General features: G+C 50.4%; 1 protein-coding gene across 1 annotated transcript; it reads left to right on the top strand.

Moving 5' to 3' along the window:
* Positions 1-15859: 15859 nt before the first annotated feature.
* On the top strand, positions 15860-16771 carry LOC309583105 (uncharacterized protein; the record flags this gene model as incomplete). The annotated part of the gene is made up of 1 exon (XM_082298631.1): positions 15860-16771. The coding sequence occupies one exon, from the start codon at positions 15860-15862 to the stop codon at positions 16769-16771; it is 912 nt and encodes a 303-aa protein (XP_082154757.1).
* Positions 16772-18428: the final 1657 nt, after the last annotated feature.

The raw sequence follows: 18428 nt of genomic DNA, 5'->3' as shown, positions 1-18428 counted from the left end.
CTGGGAGCCAGGAAGCTCAGCCAGGGACAGGAGTTTTATAGGAATCGTTTGGATCCTGGGAAGCTCAGGAACCATGGAATTATGGAATGGGTGGGGTTGGAAGGAATCTTAAAAATCATCTCATTCCAACCCCTGCCATGGGACACCTTCCGCTGTCCCAGGCTGCTCCAGCCCGGCCTGGGACATTCCCAGCGGTGGGGAATCCATGGAATAACCCAGGCCAGGCCCTCCCCACCCTCACAGGGAACAATCCCTTCCCAAAATCCCACCCCAATTCCCCCTCTGTCACTCTGACCCCATTCCCTGCGGTTCCTGAGGAAAAGTCCCTCTCCAGCTTCCCCGGAGCCCCTGCAGATCCCGGGAGAGCCTCTGGGATCTGAACATTCCCAGCTTTTCCAGCAGCGGGAGCAGGAGGCTGAGCAGGGGGGTGGCAGATCCCTCCCCGATATCCTGGGAATGCTCTTCCTGACCCCCCCCCCAGGCCTGGGACAGGTCTGGGACAGGTTTTGCCCCCCGGGATCCCCGGCTCCTTCTCCAGGGAGCTGATTCCCAGCAGGACACCCCAGTCCGCGCTGGTGCCTCGGGTTCCTCCCGGATCCAGCGGCGAAAAAGGGGTTGGGCTGAGGCAAATCCAAAATTTAAACTATTCCTGGAGAGAGAGAGAGAGAGAGGGAGAGGGGGAGGATCCAAAGGGATTTTCCAGAGGCAGGAGCGGCTTGTGCGGGCCAATGCTGCGCTCTGGTGGCTGGGGACGCTCGGGCCCCTTGGGGACACTCGGCTCGTGTTCCCTCATGGAAAAGGGACATTGAGGGGCTGGAGCTGGGAACGGGGCTGGAGCAGCAGGAGAAGGGAATGGAAAACCCTGAGGGAGCTGGGGGGGCTCATCCCGGAGAAAAGGGGGATCCAGAGGGAATTTGGGGCTCTTCCAGGGGGGATTTGGGATCTGATCGCAGGGAACGGGGCCAGGACAAGAGGGAACGGCCTCGAGCTGTGCCAGGGGAGGCTCAGGGTGGATATTTGGGAAAATCCCTCCTGGAAAGGGCGGCCAGGCCTTGGGAGGGTTTGAGTTTCCCATCGCTGGAGGTGTCCGAGGAGTCTCTGGACGTTGGTTTGGGGGTCGGGCACAGGCTGGACTCGGGGACCTTGGAATTCTTCTTCAACCTCAGGGATTTGGGGATTTGTGGATGCTGGAGGTGGGAAGGAGCTGGGGCTGAGAAATCCCGGGATGGGGACGGGGCTGGAGCAGCAGGAGAAGGGAATGGAGAGTCCTGAGGGAGCTGGGGGGGCTCATCCCAGAGAAAAGGGGGATCCAGCGGGAATTTGGGATCTGATCGCAGGGAACGGGGCCAGCACAAGAGGGAACGGCCTCGAGCTGTGCCAGGGGAGGCTCAGGGTGGATATTTGGGAAAATCCCTCCTGGAAAGGGCGGCCAGGCCTTGGGAGGGGCTGCCCAGGGAGGCTTGGAGTGGCCATCCCTGGAGGTGTCCGAGGGATCCCTGGAGGTGTCCGAGGGATCCCTGGAGGTCTCCGAGGGATCCCGGGATGCTGGTTTGGGTGTCCAGGTGGGGACCAGGCACAGCTTGGACTCGCTGATCCTGGAGGGCTTTTCCAGCCTCAGGGATCCTGGAATTCCGCCCTTTTTAACACACCTGACTCCACCTGGAAGCCGCCGCCAGGTGAAGGTGGAGGAAAGGAGCTTAAGCAGAGCCCTGGCACGGAGGAGATGAAGGAGGGAGGTCAAAAAAACTCCCGGAGGAGGAGCCGGGTGGGACCTTGGGGCTCCTCCACGTTGCCTTTAATGAATCAGCATCGAGAAGGAGCCGAGGTTCTGGAGGATGAGCCAAGGCCCCAGGAATGCAGAGCTCCCTCCCTGCTCCAAAAAATAGAAACTCGGCAGCAGAACAAAAGGAGAGAGAAGATAAAAAAGGTGAATTTTCAAGGTGGGATCCGGGGCGTTGGAGTGATGTAAAATCATCCCCACTCTGTGAATTCCACCCTGGGAAGCTCCTTCGGGGGCCTGGCTGCCTTTTCCAGGTGGAAATTCCTGCTGGTGCCCAGACCTGGATAAAAGTAATAGAAATAATGTATGAATAGTAATATAAAATAATAATATAAAATAATAATATTAAACAATAGTATAAATCAATAATATAAAATAATAATATAAAACAATAATATAAAATAATATTATAAAATAACAATATAAAACAATAATATAAAATAATAATATAAAACAATAATATAAAATAACAATATAAAAAACAATATAAAACAATAATATGAAATAATATTATAAAATAATAATATAAAACAATAATATAAAACAATAATATAAAATAATAATATAAAGTAATAATATAAAGTAATAATATAAAACAATAATATAAAAACAATAATATAAAATAACAATATAAAATAATATAAAGTAATTATATAAAATAATATTATAAAATAATAATATAAAACAATAATATAAAGTAATAATATAAAATAATAATATAAATCAATAATATAAAACAATAATATAAATCAATAATATAAAATAATAATATAAAACAATAACATAAAATAACAATATAAAATAATAATATAAAACAATAATATAAAATAATATTATAAAATAACAATATAAAACAATAATATAAAATAACAATATAAAATAACAATATAAAACAATAATATAAAACAATAATATAAAATAATATTATAAAATAATAATATAAAACAATAATATAAACAATAATATAAAACAATAATATAAAATAATAATATAAAAAATAATATAAAATAACAATATAAAATAATATAATTATATAAAAGAATATTATAAAATAATAATATAAAACAATAATATAAAGTAATAATATAAAATAATAATATAAATCAATAATATAAAATAATAATATAAAACAATAACATAAAATAACAATATAAAATAATAATATAAAACAATAATATAAAACAATAATATAAATCAATAATATAAAATAATAATATAAAACAATAATATAAAATAATAGACATCTATTTCTATAAAAATTCATAAAACCAATATTTATTTATCATTTCTGTTCCCATAAATATGAAACATGAGCTGCTTGTTTTGGTCAAAGGGAGGTTCACACCTCCAACATTTGGAGCTGAAAACCACGCAGGAATCGTGGCTTCGCATCAAAGGAATGATTCCCGTGGGAGAGGAGCCACAACAAAGCCCCGTTCTTGTGCTTCAGGTGGAGCTGAGCACTCGGAGCTGAGCAGGAAAAGTCTGGATTCGTTCCTGGACTCGTTCCTGATGGAGAATTCCATAATTAAAGGAGCATTTCGCCCTCTCTGCTTCTTCCCCCATGTGGGGCACAGTTACCCGGGGACTCCCAAACTTCCTGATTCATTTTCGTGGCCGAATTCTTCAGGGCCCTTTCTCCCGGCCACAAAAACCACCCAGGCGGGGCCGTTTCTGCCGCTTCACAAGAAACCACATTTTTTAATTAAAAAAAATTCCAATACTCAGGCCCTGCCCCCCTCCCTGTGGGTTTGGGCTCCGTGTTGGTGTCACCAGGGCTGGGCATTATTTTGTCCTGGTCCCTCTGAGCTCTGCTGGAGCAGACAAATTGTCCCTTCTTGGGGTCATTTTGCGTCAAAACGAACCCATCAAAGCTCCGAGCAGGTTTTTAGTGACTTAAAAGAATTAATTCCTGATTTTAGAGGTTTTTTTTATGTGTGTGAGATAAGAACTGAATGACTGGGGAAGTCACACGGGGCTGGAGGAAGTTTATCAGCTCCGGAGCTTTTTGTCACCTCTGGCTCTGGGTGTCCCCATGCGGATCCCGAGGCTGTCACCTGCCCCCGGAGCAGCGGGAATGTGGCACCCGGTGACTCTCAGGTGACCGGGAGAGGTGAGGCACAGCCAGCTTGGGTGGCAGCCCTTGCACAACCAGCTCAGCTGCCACCCAAAAATAAACTTCCTCCGAAAACCACGTGGGACTTTCTCGGTGATTCAACTCCTTATCCCACACAGGTTCGAATAAATCCTCATAAAACCCAGAGATGAATTTTTTAAGTCACTAAAAACCTGCTCGGGGCTTTGATGGGTTCGTTTTGACGCAAAATGACCCCAAGAAGGGACAATTTGTCCCTGCTGGCTCCAGCAGAGCTCAGAGGGACCAGGACAAAATAATGCCCAGCCCTGGTGACACCAACACGGAGCCCAAACCCACAGGGAGGGGGCAGGGCCTGAGTATTGGAATTTTTTTTTAATTAAAAAATGTGGTTTCTTGTGAAGCGGCAGAAACGGCCCTGCCCGGGTGGTTTTTGTGGCCGGGAGAAAGGGCCCCGAAGAATTCGGCCACGAAAATGAATCAGGAAGTTTGGGAGTCCCCGGGTAACTGTGCCCCACATGGGGGAAGAAGCAGAGAGGGCGAAATGCTCCTTTAATTATGGAATTCTCCATCAGGAACGAGTCCAGGAACGAATCCAGACCCTTCCTGCTCAGCGCTGTGGGATGATTTCTTCCTGCTGATCCCAAGGAGAGCTGAGAGGGACCAGGACAAAACAACGTCCGGCCTTGGTGACATCAACACCGAGCTGGAACCTCAGGGAGGGCAGAGAATTTGAGGTTTTTAATTAAAAAATGAAGATTTTGCTGGCTAACGAGATATCCAAGGGGGGATTTGTTCTCCTGTTTTCCCTCAGTGGAACCAAATCCCTGCCCAAAACCTGGCCAAACACCCCCAAAATCTGGGCATTGAGGGGTGGGTGAGAGGCACCCACAGAGCTGGAGAAGCCCATGGAAAACCCGTCCCAAATCCAACAGAGCCATAAATTATTGGGACAACCCCATCCCATTCCCAAGGAGAGATCCAGGGTGGCTTTGGCAAAAATGCCAGCTCATTTTGGGCTGGGATTGGTGGTTTCCAGGACGAACATTCCCTGCACAGGGATGGTGGGAGGGACTTTTCCATCAGGAACTGCAGCGACGGGAAAAGGGGAGAATGAGTTAAAAATGAAAAGAGGGGAAATTTCGGTTGGATTTGGGAAGGAGTCGTTCCCCCTGAGACCTCCAGGGATGGGAAAACCCCTGGAAAGCCACTCCTACACATCCAGGGCTTCAGTCCCCAAACACAGCCCGAGGCTGGGGCTGCCGCTCCGAATGCCATCGAGGCTTCCCGTGCCAGGCGGGATTATCCCGAGGTAATTACGCGCTCTGGGAAGCTGACATGGAACCACTCATTGTCGGGGATGAGTCGGCGGCTCCGACTCACTCCAGGAGGGCCGGGAGTTAATGGGGCCCTGGCGGCTCCCAGGCACCTCCGGCGGCCCTATAAAAGCTCTCCCGGAGCTGGGACGCGCTGGTCACCTCTGGAAGTTCTTCCCACCCCTAGGAGCTGGGTGAGTCCGGTTCCTGAGCCTCTGGAGATGCTGGGATGGGGAATTAGGAGGGAATTCTTTATTCTGAGCGTGGGGATGGGCTGGATTGGGTTGCTCAGGGAAGATTCCCCGTTCTGGCGAGTGTCCAAGGCCAGCTTGGACGGGGTTTGGAAGTGGGACTTGGGTTTGGTGAGATCCAGGGTGGCTTTGGAAAAAATGCCAGCTCGTTTTGGGGTGGGATTGGTGGTTTCCAAGGAGAACATTCCCTGCAAGAAGGGAGCCAGGAAAGGGACTTTCCATCAGGGACTGGAGTGACAGGAGAAGGGGGAATGGGTTCAGTGAAAGAGGGGAAATTTGGGAAGGAATCGGGTGGGATTTGGGTGGGATTTGGGAAGGAATTGTTCCCTGTGTGGGTGGGGAGGCTCTGGCCCAGGTTATTCCATGGATTTCCCCATCCCTGGAAGTGTCCAAGGCCAGGCTGGAGCCACCTGGGACAGCAGAAGGTGTCCCATGGCAGGGGTTGAGTTGATCTTTAATGTCCCTTCCAACCCAAATCGCTCTGGGATTCTGTGATTACCAAATTCAGATTCATTCCCGATTTTTCCGTATAAAAACTGATTATCTGGGAGAGGTTCCTCAAACCGATGGGTTGGAACTGGGAGGGGACTCTCGGTGTTCGCTGCTGAGTATCTGAATCCCCGATTGGCTGCTGAAAAAGGGGAATTTGGGAGCGAGGGAAGTTTGTTTCAATTCATTCATTCATTAAATTCATTCATTCATTAGGGGGTTTTGCATTAATTTGGGGGCTGTTTGATTTGGGGAGTGCCCGCACAGCTCTGCTGTGTGGGGCCACACAATCCCAGCAGAGCTGGGAGCAGCCTGGAGCCGTTATGGTCTCAATGCCCTTTAATTAACTTTGCTTTGTTAATGAGCTTCAACTTTGGGGGGCGGGGGGGGGAGCTGGGAACTCCCACCCTGGGTGGCCTCGGCCTCTCCAGCTGTGGCAGAGGTGGCCAGAGGTTCAGAGCTCCTTGGGGCTGGGATTTCTCCTCAAAGCATCACGGGGAGGGCACAAGAAGAGAGAAGGGAGGGATGGGGGGTTGGATTTAAGGATGGAAAGCAGCTCCAGGATCAGTTTGAGATCCCAAATCAGCTCCCTGTGGAGCTCCAGGGATAGGGAGGGGGTCACAGTCTGTGACAGGGGACCACGAGGGCTTCAAGAAGGTATTGAGTGACTTCAAGTCAGATCTTCAGCGATGTCCTCGTCACTCTGGTGGGACATTCAGTGCTGGGTGTCCCCAGGTGTCCCCAGTTTGGATTCGGGCCGTGGTTCAGAGTTAAAAACGAGCAGTTGGGTCCCTCAGGTGGTGCTGGGGCTGTGTTGGGACGGTGGCACAGCTGGGACGTGTCCCCGAGGTGTGGGCACTGCAAGAAACTCACCTGTCCAGGCCTCCTCAGGTGTCACCGAACGGGTTGGGTTGGGAGGGTCCTTAAAATTCACCTCATTCCAACCCCGCTTGTGTCATTCCTGTCCTGCCCAAGTGTCCCCAGGATGTCCCCAAGACCTCCCCCCTGTGCTGGGACCGTGGCACAGCTGGGACGTGTCCCTGAGGTTTGGGGACCAGAGGCTTCCTCAGGTGTCACCGAATGGGTTGGGTTGGGAGGGACCTCAAAGTCCACCTCATTCCAACCCCGTCCGTGTCCTTCCAGTCCTGCCGAGTGTCCCCAAGATGTCCTGCTACCTCCAGCAGCACCTCCCTCCGCTCTACCAGCACCCCGCGGCGCTGTCCCCTGGCGTCCCCTTCCCGGCTCAGCAGTGGCACTCCACCACCTGCATCCCCCAGGCCGTGCTCGGCCACGTCCCCCTGCAGCGGGCGATGTCCTCCAGCGTGTGCCACCAGCAAAGCATCACCCAGGCCGTGCCCCAGCAGCTCTGCGGACCCCTCTGCGTGCCCCAGCACCTCCTGCAGCAGCAGATTGTCCCCAGGCGCGTGACAACGTGCGTGCCACCGCAGCAGCACGCGACCAGCGGCGCCGGTGTCACCCGGTGCGTGCCACACCAGGCAGGGGTGACCCAGTGCGTGCCACAGCAGCTGCAGGTGCCGCAGCAGTGCCCGCCCGTCCTCCAGCAGCAGAAGATTGTCCCCAGGTGCGTGACGACGTGCGTGCCACAGCAGCGCGTGACGGGCGGCGCGGGTGTCACCGGTGTCACCCAGTGCGTGCCACAGCAGCTGCGGGTGCCCCAGCCCGAGTGCGTCCCCCAGCAGAAGGTTGTCCCCAGGTGTGTCACCACCTGCGTGCCGCGGCCGCCGTACGCCACCAAGGGCGTCCCGCAGCAGCAGAGCACCACCAGGTGCGTCCCCCAGCAGCGTGTGAGCACCTTCTGTCCCCAGCAGGGTGTCCCCAGGTGTGTCACCACCTGTGTCCCCCAGCAGCGCGCAGCCCAGCGCGTCTCCTACCAGTGGGTGACAGCGCCTGTGGCCCAGCAGCAGCAGCAGAGCGTCACCCCCTGTGTGCCCCCGCAGTGGCACAGCAGGTGTGTCACCAAGTGTGTCCCGCAGCAGTGTGACACCGGCGGGGCCAGCATTTGTGTCCCGCAGCAGCAGAGCGGGGAGGTTTGTGCCACCCAGCAGAGTGCCAGCAAGTGTGTCACCCAGCAAAGTGCCACCAAGTGCGTCCCTCAGCAAAGTGCCACCAAGTGTGTCACCCAGCAAAGTGCCACCAAGTGCGTCCCTCAGCAAAGTGCCACCAAGTGTGTCACCCAGCAGAGTGCCACCAAGTGCATCCCTCAGCAAAGTGCCACCAAGTGCATCCCTCAGCAGTGTGGGACAATCTGTGTCCCCCAGCAGTGTGCCACCAAGGTTGTCCCTCAGCAAAGTGCCACCAAGAGTGTCACCCAGCAGAGTGCCAGCAAGTGTGTCCCTCAGCAGTATGGGACAGTTTGTGTCCCCCAGCAGCGTGTAACCAAGAGTGTCACCTATCAAAGTGCCACCAAGTGCATCCCTCAGCAGTGTGGGACAATCTGTGTCCCCCAGCAGTGTGCCACCAAGAGTGTCACTCAGCAGAGTGCCACCAAGGTTGTCCCTCAGCAAAGTGCCACCAAGTGTGTCCCTCAGCAGTATGGGACAGTTTGTGTCCCCCAGCAGTGTGTAACCAAGAGCGTCACCTATCAAAGTGCCACCAAGTGTGTCCCTCAGCAGTGTGGGACAATCTGTGTCCCCCAGCAGTGTGCCACCAAGAGTGTCACTCAACAGAGTGCCACCAAGTGTGTCCCCCAGCAGTATGGGACAGTTTGTGTCCCTCAGCAAAGTGCCACCAAGTGTGTCCCCCAGCAAAGTGCCACCAAGTGCGTCCCCCAGCAAAGCGTGACCAGATGTGTCCCTCAGCAAGGTATGACCAAGTGTGTCCCTCAGCAAAGTGCCACCAAGTGCGTCCCCCAGCAGTGTGGGACCCAGAGTGTCACCCCTCAAAGTGCCACCAAGTGCGTCCCCCAGCAGTGTGGTGGAGTGAAGATCTCCAGCCACTCCAAGAAATACTGCTCGGCTCCCAAGTGGCCCTGGTGACAGGGAGCAGGATGAGGACAATCCCTGGGAAATCGGGATTTGGGATCTTTATCTCCTCCCGTCGCTCCCATCGGCGTTATCCCGGTTTCCCAGCGTTTCTCTCCCTTTCCGTGGTGACATTCTGGGTGCCTCTGGTTCTTTCCTTGATCTGCCGCAAGGTGTTGGTGGGATGAAATTCCCACCGAATTCCAAGAAATCCTGATTTTTAAGCAATAAAAATCATATTAAACGAAGGAATAGAAAGGTCTGAGGAGTCCAGATCTCCACAGCTTCAGGAGGACTGCTCCAGATCCCAGCTCCACATTTATTCCTGGAATTGGGAGGGAATGTTCCGGTTAAGTTGGATTCCACAAGGCTCGGAGCTTTCCAGAACATCCGGGGTTGGACTCGGAAGCCGAACGTGAATTTCTGAAGGAAATGGGATAAAATTCCCTCAGAATCCCAGGATGGGCGAGGTCAGGAAGGACCAGGGTGGGTCCAAATTCCCTGTTCCAGCAGGGTGATCCCGGATCATGGGATGGTTCTGGAATATCCCCAGGGAGGGAGACTCCAGACGTTTTCCAGTGCACAGAGAGGGAATTCCTCAAATTCAGGTGGAAAAGGACCATCCCAGCCCAGGAGAGCCCTTTCCCTTTGGAATGTGGCCAGAATTCCCGTTTTTTGACTCCAGCAGAATCCCCAAGCAGGAATTCCCCAAGAATTCCCCAAGAATTCCCGGCGGGACAAAGCTGAGATGTTCCACGCCGATGTTTTATCCCTTAATCAAGATAAAAACCACAACTTGAAAGGAAAACTCTTCGAAATAACACTGAAAGCTGTAGCAGGATTATTTTATAAATGTTTCCTTATAAAGGTAATTAATCAATTAAATTCTTTACGCTGAAGATGTGCATTGAAAGCAAACTTTATTTACAGAAATATATGAATACTTTAAATAGATATAAACTTAAATAAACATTCTTGTCCGACCTCTGATTAAAATCTTGGTTTTCTGCCTCTTGGTGGTTTTTTAATTGAATTTTTATTCAATATTAATTGAATATCGTTATAAATCATGTTATTAATATTATCAGAAATGTTTAATACTATTATAAATATTTCTTTAATATGAAATATTAAACATGGACTATTTAACATTAAATATTTCTTTAATAATAAAAATTCATTTAATAAGAAATATTTCTTTAATAATATGTATTTATTTAGTAAGAAATATTTCTTTAACATGAAATGTTAAATACGGAATATTTCTTTAAGAATAAATATTTCTTTAAGAATAAATATATTGTTAATATTAAATATTTATTTAATGAGAAATATTTATTTATTATGGAATCCTTATTTAAGAATAAATATTTATTTAATAAGAAATATTTATTTAATTAGAAATATTTATTTAATATGGAATCTTTATTTAATAAGAAATATTTAATATTAAATATTTAATAAATATTTCTTCGATAATAAATATTTCTTTAATAATAAATATTTATTTAATAATAAATATTTATTTAATGTGAAATATTAAATATGGAATGTTTATTTAATACTAAATATTTATTTAGTATTAAATATTTATTTAATAAGACATATTTATTTAATATTTAATATTAAACATTTCTTCAATAATAAATATTTCTTTAATAATAAATATCTCTTTAACGTGAAATATTAAATACGGAATATTTATTTAATAAGAGATATTTAATAAATATTAAATAGTTCTTTATTAAATCCAGTGAAATCCGGGCTGGAAAAAGCAGCGGATGAGCCCCGTCATTAGGAAAAGGAGCAGGAGCTCACCCCGAGGAGCTCGGGAGATGACCACGGGTGGTGCCCGCGGGGACAGGAGGGTGTGCCCGGGCTGGGGACGCTGTCCCGCATCTTGTCCTGCCCCTCCCTGGCTCGGTGACCTCCAGGTGCCACCTGGAATTGTCCAAGAGCTCCTGGAAGTGTTGGGAGATCCCGGGGGTTGCCTTCTCCTGGGAGTTTGGGGTTTTTTTCCAGCAGGGAATGTGCTGCTCCTGCCGCCCCCCGAGCCAGGGATGGTGCCACCACCCAACCCTCCGGATCCCCCCGAAACTGAGGGATGAAATCATGGAATGGTTTAGGTTGGAGGGATGTCAAAATCATCCCATTCCATGGGCAGGGACATTCCCACCATCCCAGGCTGCTCCAGCCCGGCCTTGGACATTCCCAGGGGTGGGGAATCCATGGAATAACCCAGGCCAGGGCCTCCCCACCCACACAGGGAACAATTCCATCCCAAAATCCCACCCAAATTCCCCTTCTGTCACTCTCACCCCATTCCCTGTGTCCTGTCCTGAGGAAAAGTCCCTCTCCAGCTTCCCTGGAACCCCAGCAGATCCTGGGAAGGGCTCTGAGGTCTCCACAGGCTGAACATTCCCAACGTTCCCAGCCCCTCCATCACCTTTGGAGGAGTTGTCCCATCCCGGGGTGGCCTTGTGGCTTTTCCCATGGAATCATCTGGAAAAATCTTCCCGGGGGGCTGAATCCCAGGTTTTGGGGTCACCGGGATTTGGGGATGTTTTGGAGGGGCTGTGCTGGAGCCTGGCCCTGGCTCTGACTCAGCTGTGCCTCAGTTTCCTCAGTGTTTAATTGGGAATAATGACCCCCCCCCCCAGTGTCCCAGGAGCCTCCGGGAGATGAAAGGGCCTCGCAAATGTTAATTAAGGTCATTTGGATGTTAATTAAGGACATTTTTAATGCCAGGTCATGGTGTTAATGCTCTGCTCGCCCAAACTGGGCACGCACAACCGGGAATTAGCAGCTCTTGGAGGCTCCTTGATCCCGAGCTTCCCAAGGAATTGGGATCACGGAGCCCATAAAACCGGGATTAATCCACTCTCCGACGCCTGTTTGTTCCTGGGATTTTAGGTCAGGGAATTCAGCATTAAAAAGTTCGCTGTTGTTCAGGGGAGGGAAACTCCATAAAAGTGAGAGGAATCCAGGTTGGAGTCGGGATTTGTCTTCAGGGTTCCTCCCTTCAGCCCCTGGAATGTTGGGATCAACCTGGAAAAGAGGCACCGTGTCCCTGTAATTTCCTATGGAGCTGGGAAATTAAATGGAAGTCACGGGGATGCCTCCAGGCTTCTGGGAAAGGAGAAAATAACACTGGAAATTCAGTTTGTGGGCCGTAATTTGGAGCTCAATATTCCAAATATCCCAGTATTCCGATGTTTCAATATTCCAATATCCAAATATTCAAACATCCAAATGTTGCAGTATACAAATAATCCAATATTCCAATACTCAAATATCCCAATATTCCAATATTCAAATATTCCAATAATCCAATATCCAACTATCCAAATATTCCAATACTCAAATATCCTAATATTCCAATATCCAAATATTCCAATATTCCATATATTCCAATATTCCAATACTCAGATATTCCAATATCCCAATACTCCAATATCCAAATATTCCAATATTCCATATATTCCAATATTCCAATACTCAAATATTCCAATACCCCAATACTCCAATATCCAAATATTCCAATATTCCAATACCCAAATATCTCAATATTCCAATATTCCAATATCCCAATACTCCAATATCCAAATATTCCAATATTCTAATACTCAAATATCCCAATATTCCAATATTCAAATATCCAAATATTCCAATATTCCAATACTCCAATATCCAAATATTCCAATATTCCAATACTCCAATATCCAAATATTCCAATATTCCAATACCCAAATATCTCAATATTCCAATATTCCAATATCCCAATACTCCAATATCCAAATATTCCAATATTCTAATACTCAAATATCCCAATATTCCAATATTCAAATATCCAAATATTCCAATATTCCAATACTCCAATATCCCAATATTCCAATATCCAAATATTCCAATAATCCAATATTCCAATACTCCAATATCCCAATATTCCGATCATGGAATTCTTGACGTTAAAAAATCCTTCAAAATGTGGAATCCAAGCGTAAATGTGGCACTGCCAAATCCACCAAAAATCACCTAAAAACCATCCCAGTGTCCGTTGGGAACCACCAGGGAAAGGATCCCAGCGGATCCTTCCTATGGATATGGGATTTTCCACTCACTCCATCAAAAATTCACTTATTTCACCTCAGGGGAGGTTTGGGATTTTAGGGAAATTCTTCCCGCAGAGGGTGACCAGGGTCCCTATGGGAATGGCCGCATTCCCAAGGCTCCAGGAGCGTTTTCCCAGGAATGGGGTGGGATTCTGGGAATTCTGTGCAGGGCCCGCAGTTGGATTCGATCCCTGCGTGCCCCTTCCAACGAGGATATTCCATGACATTCCCCTCTTTTCCAGGCACCTCACCCGAATCCCTGGAATCCAAAAGCGTCGGATTCAGATTAAAGGGACCAAAAAAACCCAAGAATTCCAGGGACTAAGAAAATTCCAGGCTCTTCCCTCGTGCAGAAGCAACTCTCCCAAAACGCGTTCCCAGCCGCCATTCCCAACCCTGCCCCTGCTCATTTTCCCTGGGGTTTGTTTTTGTGGGATAAACAGGGAACAAAGGGAGTGACGGAGCAGGAAATGGGAATTTTGGGGTTGGCATGAGCCTGGTCCCTTCTCCTCTTTGTGGTGCCAGAAAAGCGTCACCTCTCGGGGCACGACCGGCCCCTTTGTGACTGGGAATTTTTGGGAGCTGTCCCAAAAGGGTTCCTGGCTCCTAATGATCCCTCTCTTCCCTGGATTCCCGGGAAGGAATCTGCATGTCCCAGTAATTACGGGCTGCTCGGAGTCCTTCCTGGACGGCGTTTTCAAAGGGATTTCTGCCTGCAGCTCCCATGGGAATGAGGAATTCCTTGCTCATTCCCTTGGCTGGGCTCCACTGGGATTTTTTTTTGGGGTGGAAAGGGCTGTTTTGGGCTGGAATTTCACGGGGCGGGCACGGCAGATTTGGGATCCCTGAGGATCCTTGGGGTTTTTCTCTGGTCCAACCTCTGGGATCCGGAGCTCCTGGTGATCCAGGACATCCCTGGGAGCGCCGAGCCGCACGTGGCCGGGATTGGGATGCAATTAAAGCATCACCCAACCCAAACCCAACCTCCCCGATTCCCTGGGGCATTCCCAGGCTCCATAAAAGCCTGGCCATCCCGGGCCTTTCCTGGACACTTCTCTCCGGTTCTTCTCCCTCATGACCTGGGTAAGTCCGGCTTCCACAGGAGCTCCTGAAATTCCGATTTTAATCCCTCCAGCCTTTTGGGATGCGCGGCTCTTCCGGCTGGAGCTGCGCTGAAGAAAAACAGGGAAGAAATTCCACGCGGATCGTGGAGGCAGGAGTGGGATTTGTGGGGTCTTTTCCTGTGTTCTCCGGTAGGATTTGGCTCCATAAAGGGCTGGATCCCGGCGGGGATCGGGTGTGAAGTTGGAAGAGCCGAGGCAGCTCCTCCAAAAGAAGTGAGGGAAAAAGAATTTGCTGCTGCTTTTCTGGAATTTTAAACAAAGGGATTTTTGTTCCGACCAGAGCCCGGAGCGGACGGAATTTCAGACGGGAAAATCAGGCCTCTCCAGCCAAGCCTGCACCTGTCAAACCCCCAATTCCTAAAACCTCCCAGCTAAACCCCCCTAAAAATGAGTGGGAGGCACAAATAATCCCCCTAATTAAGAGATTTTTGTCTTAATGAGCTTCAGCTGTTGCGGTAATTGCTGCCATTGTTTTCCCGGCATTGTTTTTATTGGACAATGATTGGTTTGATTGTGGCGATAACGAATTGTCCTGGTTTGGGACACCCCGCGATGGGATTTGGGAAGATGAAACCCTAAATCCTGGAACGATCGGAATTAGGGGTGCTCAGAAAACGTAGATTTATTTTTCACAGCTGCTGAATTTAATGCTTTACTCTCCAAAAAATATTGGAACCAAGCGATTTTTGGTCAAAATAATCCTGTTTAAACCTGGGGAAACTCCCTAAAACTGGGGTGTTTCTGGAGTTGGGAAGGTTTTTCCTACAATTTCCAAGGAAAGGAGAGATTTTCAGAGGAGAAAATGGGGACCTGCTTGTGCCACCTGGTTCTTTTCGGGTCTCAGCCGGACTCCCCTTGGCGGAGGGCGGGGGTTCACCCTCACGGGGGTTTTAGGAGCGGATTTTAGGGTCCCATAATAAAACCAGGGCCCTGGTGTGGCACTGGGGGCTGCTTTATTGGGTGTAATTCTCCCCAAATCAGTGAAGCTGGAGCCATTCCCAACCCACCCGTGTCACCTGCTCCGGGTGACACCGTCCTGGCAGGATGGCTGGGCTGAGGTCCCTTCCAAGCCCAAATCTTCTGAGATTCCAGGATATTTAATCCCTTTATCAAGCTGAGATTTGACCTTGATTTTGCCTTCCTTCCCCCAGGTGTTTTGACTCGATGCTGCTGCGTTTCCCTAAAAAACCTGGGATTTGCTGTGACAGGGAGCCAGAGCTGCCCCTGCCCCATTCCAGGCCCCAAATCCCTGGGGGATCGGAGCTCGGATAGGTCACACCTGAGCTCCAGAGAGCCCCAAACCTCTCCTCACCCTCGGCGTGGCTTTGGGGCCGCACCCGGCTATTATTGGGTGGCCACACCCGTAATTTTGGCTCCTCTTTCATCTCGCAGGAGCTCAACTTGAAAGGGTGACCCAGGGAGGGCCCGGAGGTGCTCGGGGAGTCACGGAACAGCTCAGGAGGGGGAAGTGCCGAGGTCTGAAAGGTGGCACGAACCTCCTCAGCTGCAATTCCGGATTTTTTCAGCCTCTTGAGAGCAGAACCTGGAGCTGAGGACAGAACTTTCCGTCCCCTCCTAAACACACCCCGCTTCGAACCACTGACCGTGAGGAGAGCGGGGCGTGGGCGAGTTTTGATGCTGAATCACAAAAAAATCCCGCAAATCGCTGCTTTTCTGCTCTCCCCCGCAGGTCTGAGCGCCCCGCTCCGCCATGCACTACCCCGGGGAGCGCTGCACCCCGCTGCTCCTGCCGGGCCCCAAATTCATCACCGAGACCCTCCCGCAGTGCCCGGCGCACGCCGAGGCCTTCGCCAACACCTGCCACCCCCTGAGCATCACCAAGAGCCCGGTGCCGCGCTGGCACAGCTGTCCCCAAGCGCTGCCCGCCGCCACCCAGCTGTCGCTGGTGCCGTGCCAGCCGCTGGTGCAGAAGTGCGTGGTGCTCTACCCGGAGCCCTGCGAGACCACGCGGCTGCTGCCGCGCCTGGAGCCCGTCCCGAGGGTCGCCGGCCTCACCCAGACGCTGCCGGCCTTCGAGAGGCCCCGCGGCGACAAGAAACGCGTGGCCAGGAGCCTCCCGCCCTGCGCCCCGCGCTGCCCCGAGCCGGGCCGGCTGCGCTTCCCCCCGTGCGGCATCCGCTCCTCGGCGTCCTGCCGGGGCGAGTGCCGCTCGCACAAGGTGGCCAAGTGCCCCTCGCGCTGCGCCGAGCTGACCAGCGGCTACTCGCTGCCCCTCCGCGGGGTCACCGAGTGTCCCCCGCAGCAGAGCTTCGGCCACTCCTTCCTGCAGGAGTACCTGGGCGGTGTCGCCCCGCACCGCTGCTCCAAGGGGTACCCGACGCAGGAATGCGTCACCGGCTACTCCTCGGAGCAGCGCCTGAGCACCGCCAGGAGCGGTGTGGCCGTCAAGGAGACCAAGGAGTGTCCCCCGCACAAACCGGTGGCCAAGGGCTCGCTGCTGCACGAGGGGACCAAGGCCAGGAGCTCCTCCGCGCAGCACCTGAGCAAGTCCCGCTGTCCCCACCTCCGCGGGTCCCCGCGCCCCTCCCGCCTGTCCTCGGCGGGGGCCAAGCGCTCCGGGCACTCCAAGAAAAGTCGCTGCGCTTCCAAGTGGCTCTGGTGAGGGAGGAGCAGGAGCGGCCGGGAATCCCTCAGCAGATGGAGCTGCGGGCTCGGGGCGGTCCCCCCTCCATTCCCAGTCCTACCCCCCAAGCCTGGTTTTACCCCTTATGGTGCCCGTGTTAAGCTCCCAGAGTGAATCCCCCGTTTTATTTGACCCCAAATTCGGATTTTCCAGCACCAGGAAGGTGTTGGGGAGAGGCTGAGGAGCTCTGAGCCACTTGGAACCTCCACCCAGCGCCTTCGTGACAACGTTTGCACCCTGTTTTTACTGTTGTGGGATGAATTCTACTCTGGTTGTGCCACTCACATTAAACTCAGGTTGCAGCTGATTCCTGCTCTCTGCCTGATTTATTTTCCGTCTTTTAAACTCTTTTAAATTCCTGCTTCTGGAAAAAAAAAATGTCCCCGTTGTCACACCACTCCTTTGCATAAAATAAGGGAAATAATCCCAATTTTAGGGCTGCGTTCACTACCACGGGTTTACTGTGGGAAGGGAATGATGTTCCTCACAGGAATTTCTTCCCAGAATCCAACCTGGACTTCCCCCCGTCAATCTGAACCCATTCCCCCTTGTCCTGGAGCTCCAGACCCTTGGAAAAAGTCTCTCCCCATGTTCCCTGCGGCCCCTTCAGGCCCTGCAAGGCCACAGTGGGGTCAACCCAAAGCTTCTCCAGGCTGAACATTCCCAATTCCCTCAGCCTTTCCTCCCAGCAGGAGGAAAAAAAAAAAATGGGGGAGAGGGGATGGATCAGCAGGAAAAGGTTGAATTGTAAAAATCTGAGCTCCTGATTCCGTGGATTGGCTCCCGATAAGGGAGTTGTGCTGAGAGGCCAAAATAAAAACCCGTTGTCCCAAAAAAGCTGTGGAACTGTGCCGTAATTCCGCTCTCTCCACGTGAGGACGACCCTCGGCCTCTCCCGCTGCCCTTTCCCTGCCTCATCCAGAGGTTTTTCCCGGTGGGATTTGCCCCTGGAAAGGTCACGAGAGCTGGAAAAGGCCACGGGGAACCCCAAAAGTGCCGCGGGGCGCTGCTGCCGCCTGGTGGCGACAGAGGAGAAGCGCGGCAGGAATTCCATCCTCATCCCATTCCCAAATTCCCATTCCCGATTCCCAAAGGAGTTCCCCGCTTCCAGAAATCAAACGGAAATTTTGCTGAGTTCTCCTTCCTACGAGGAAAACTGGGAGGTTAAAATGAGTTCCCTCTCTGGGGAGGGGGGGAGGGTTGGGTGCTCTGCGGTTTAAGCGGCACAGGAATAAAATAAATTCCAAATTTTCCAGAGGTTTTTGCTGGTTTTAAGGAGGAAGGCTCCAAGCAGGAGCCTCCAAGAGATCCATGAGCTGCGTGGAATTATTATCAAAGGGCATGAAATAGGAGTTTCACCATATTCCCAGAAATCTGCAGAGCTCGATGGGATCAGCCTCAACTGGGAAAGAGGAATTCAAATGCTGATTTTTTTGGAAAACTCCGTGAGAACCTGGAATTGTCTTTTGGGGCGGGATGAGGGAAATAATCCCGATAACGAGGTTCCCACGCACCGAGGGGATATCAAAACCTATCAGAAATATTCACGAGTAATTTATGCATGCAAAGTGTTTTATCCTCGTAATGTAAATAACAAATTATCCCAGAAAAAGCTCCTCAGGGCTTGGAGCAGCTC

The sequence above is a fragment of the Coloeus monedula genome (genome assembly GCF_965178545.1).
Source record: "Coloeus monedula genome assembly, chromosome: 29".
Classification (NCBI taxonomy): Eukaryota; Metazoa; Chordata; class Aves; order Passeriformes; family Corvidae; genus Coloeus; species Coloeus monedula.
This window is presented reverse-complemented; position numbering and strand designations above follow the sequence as displayed.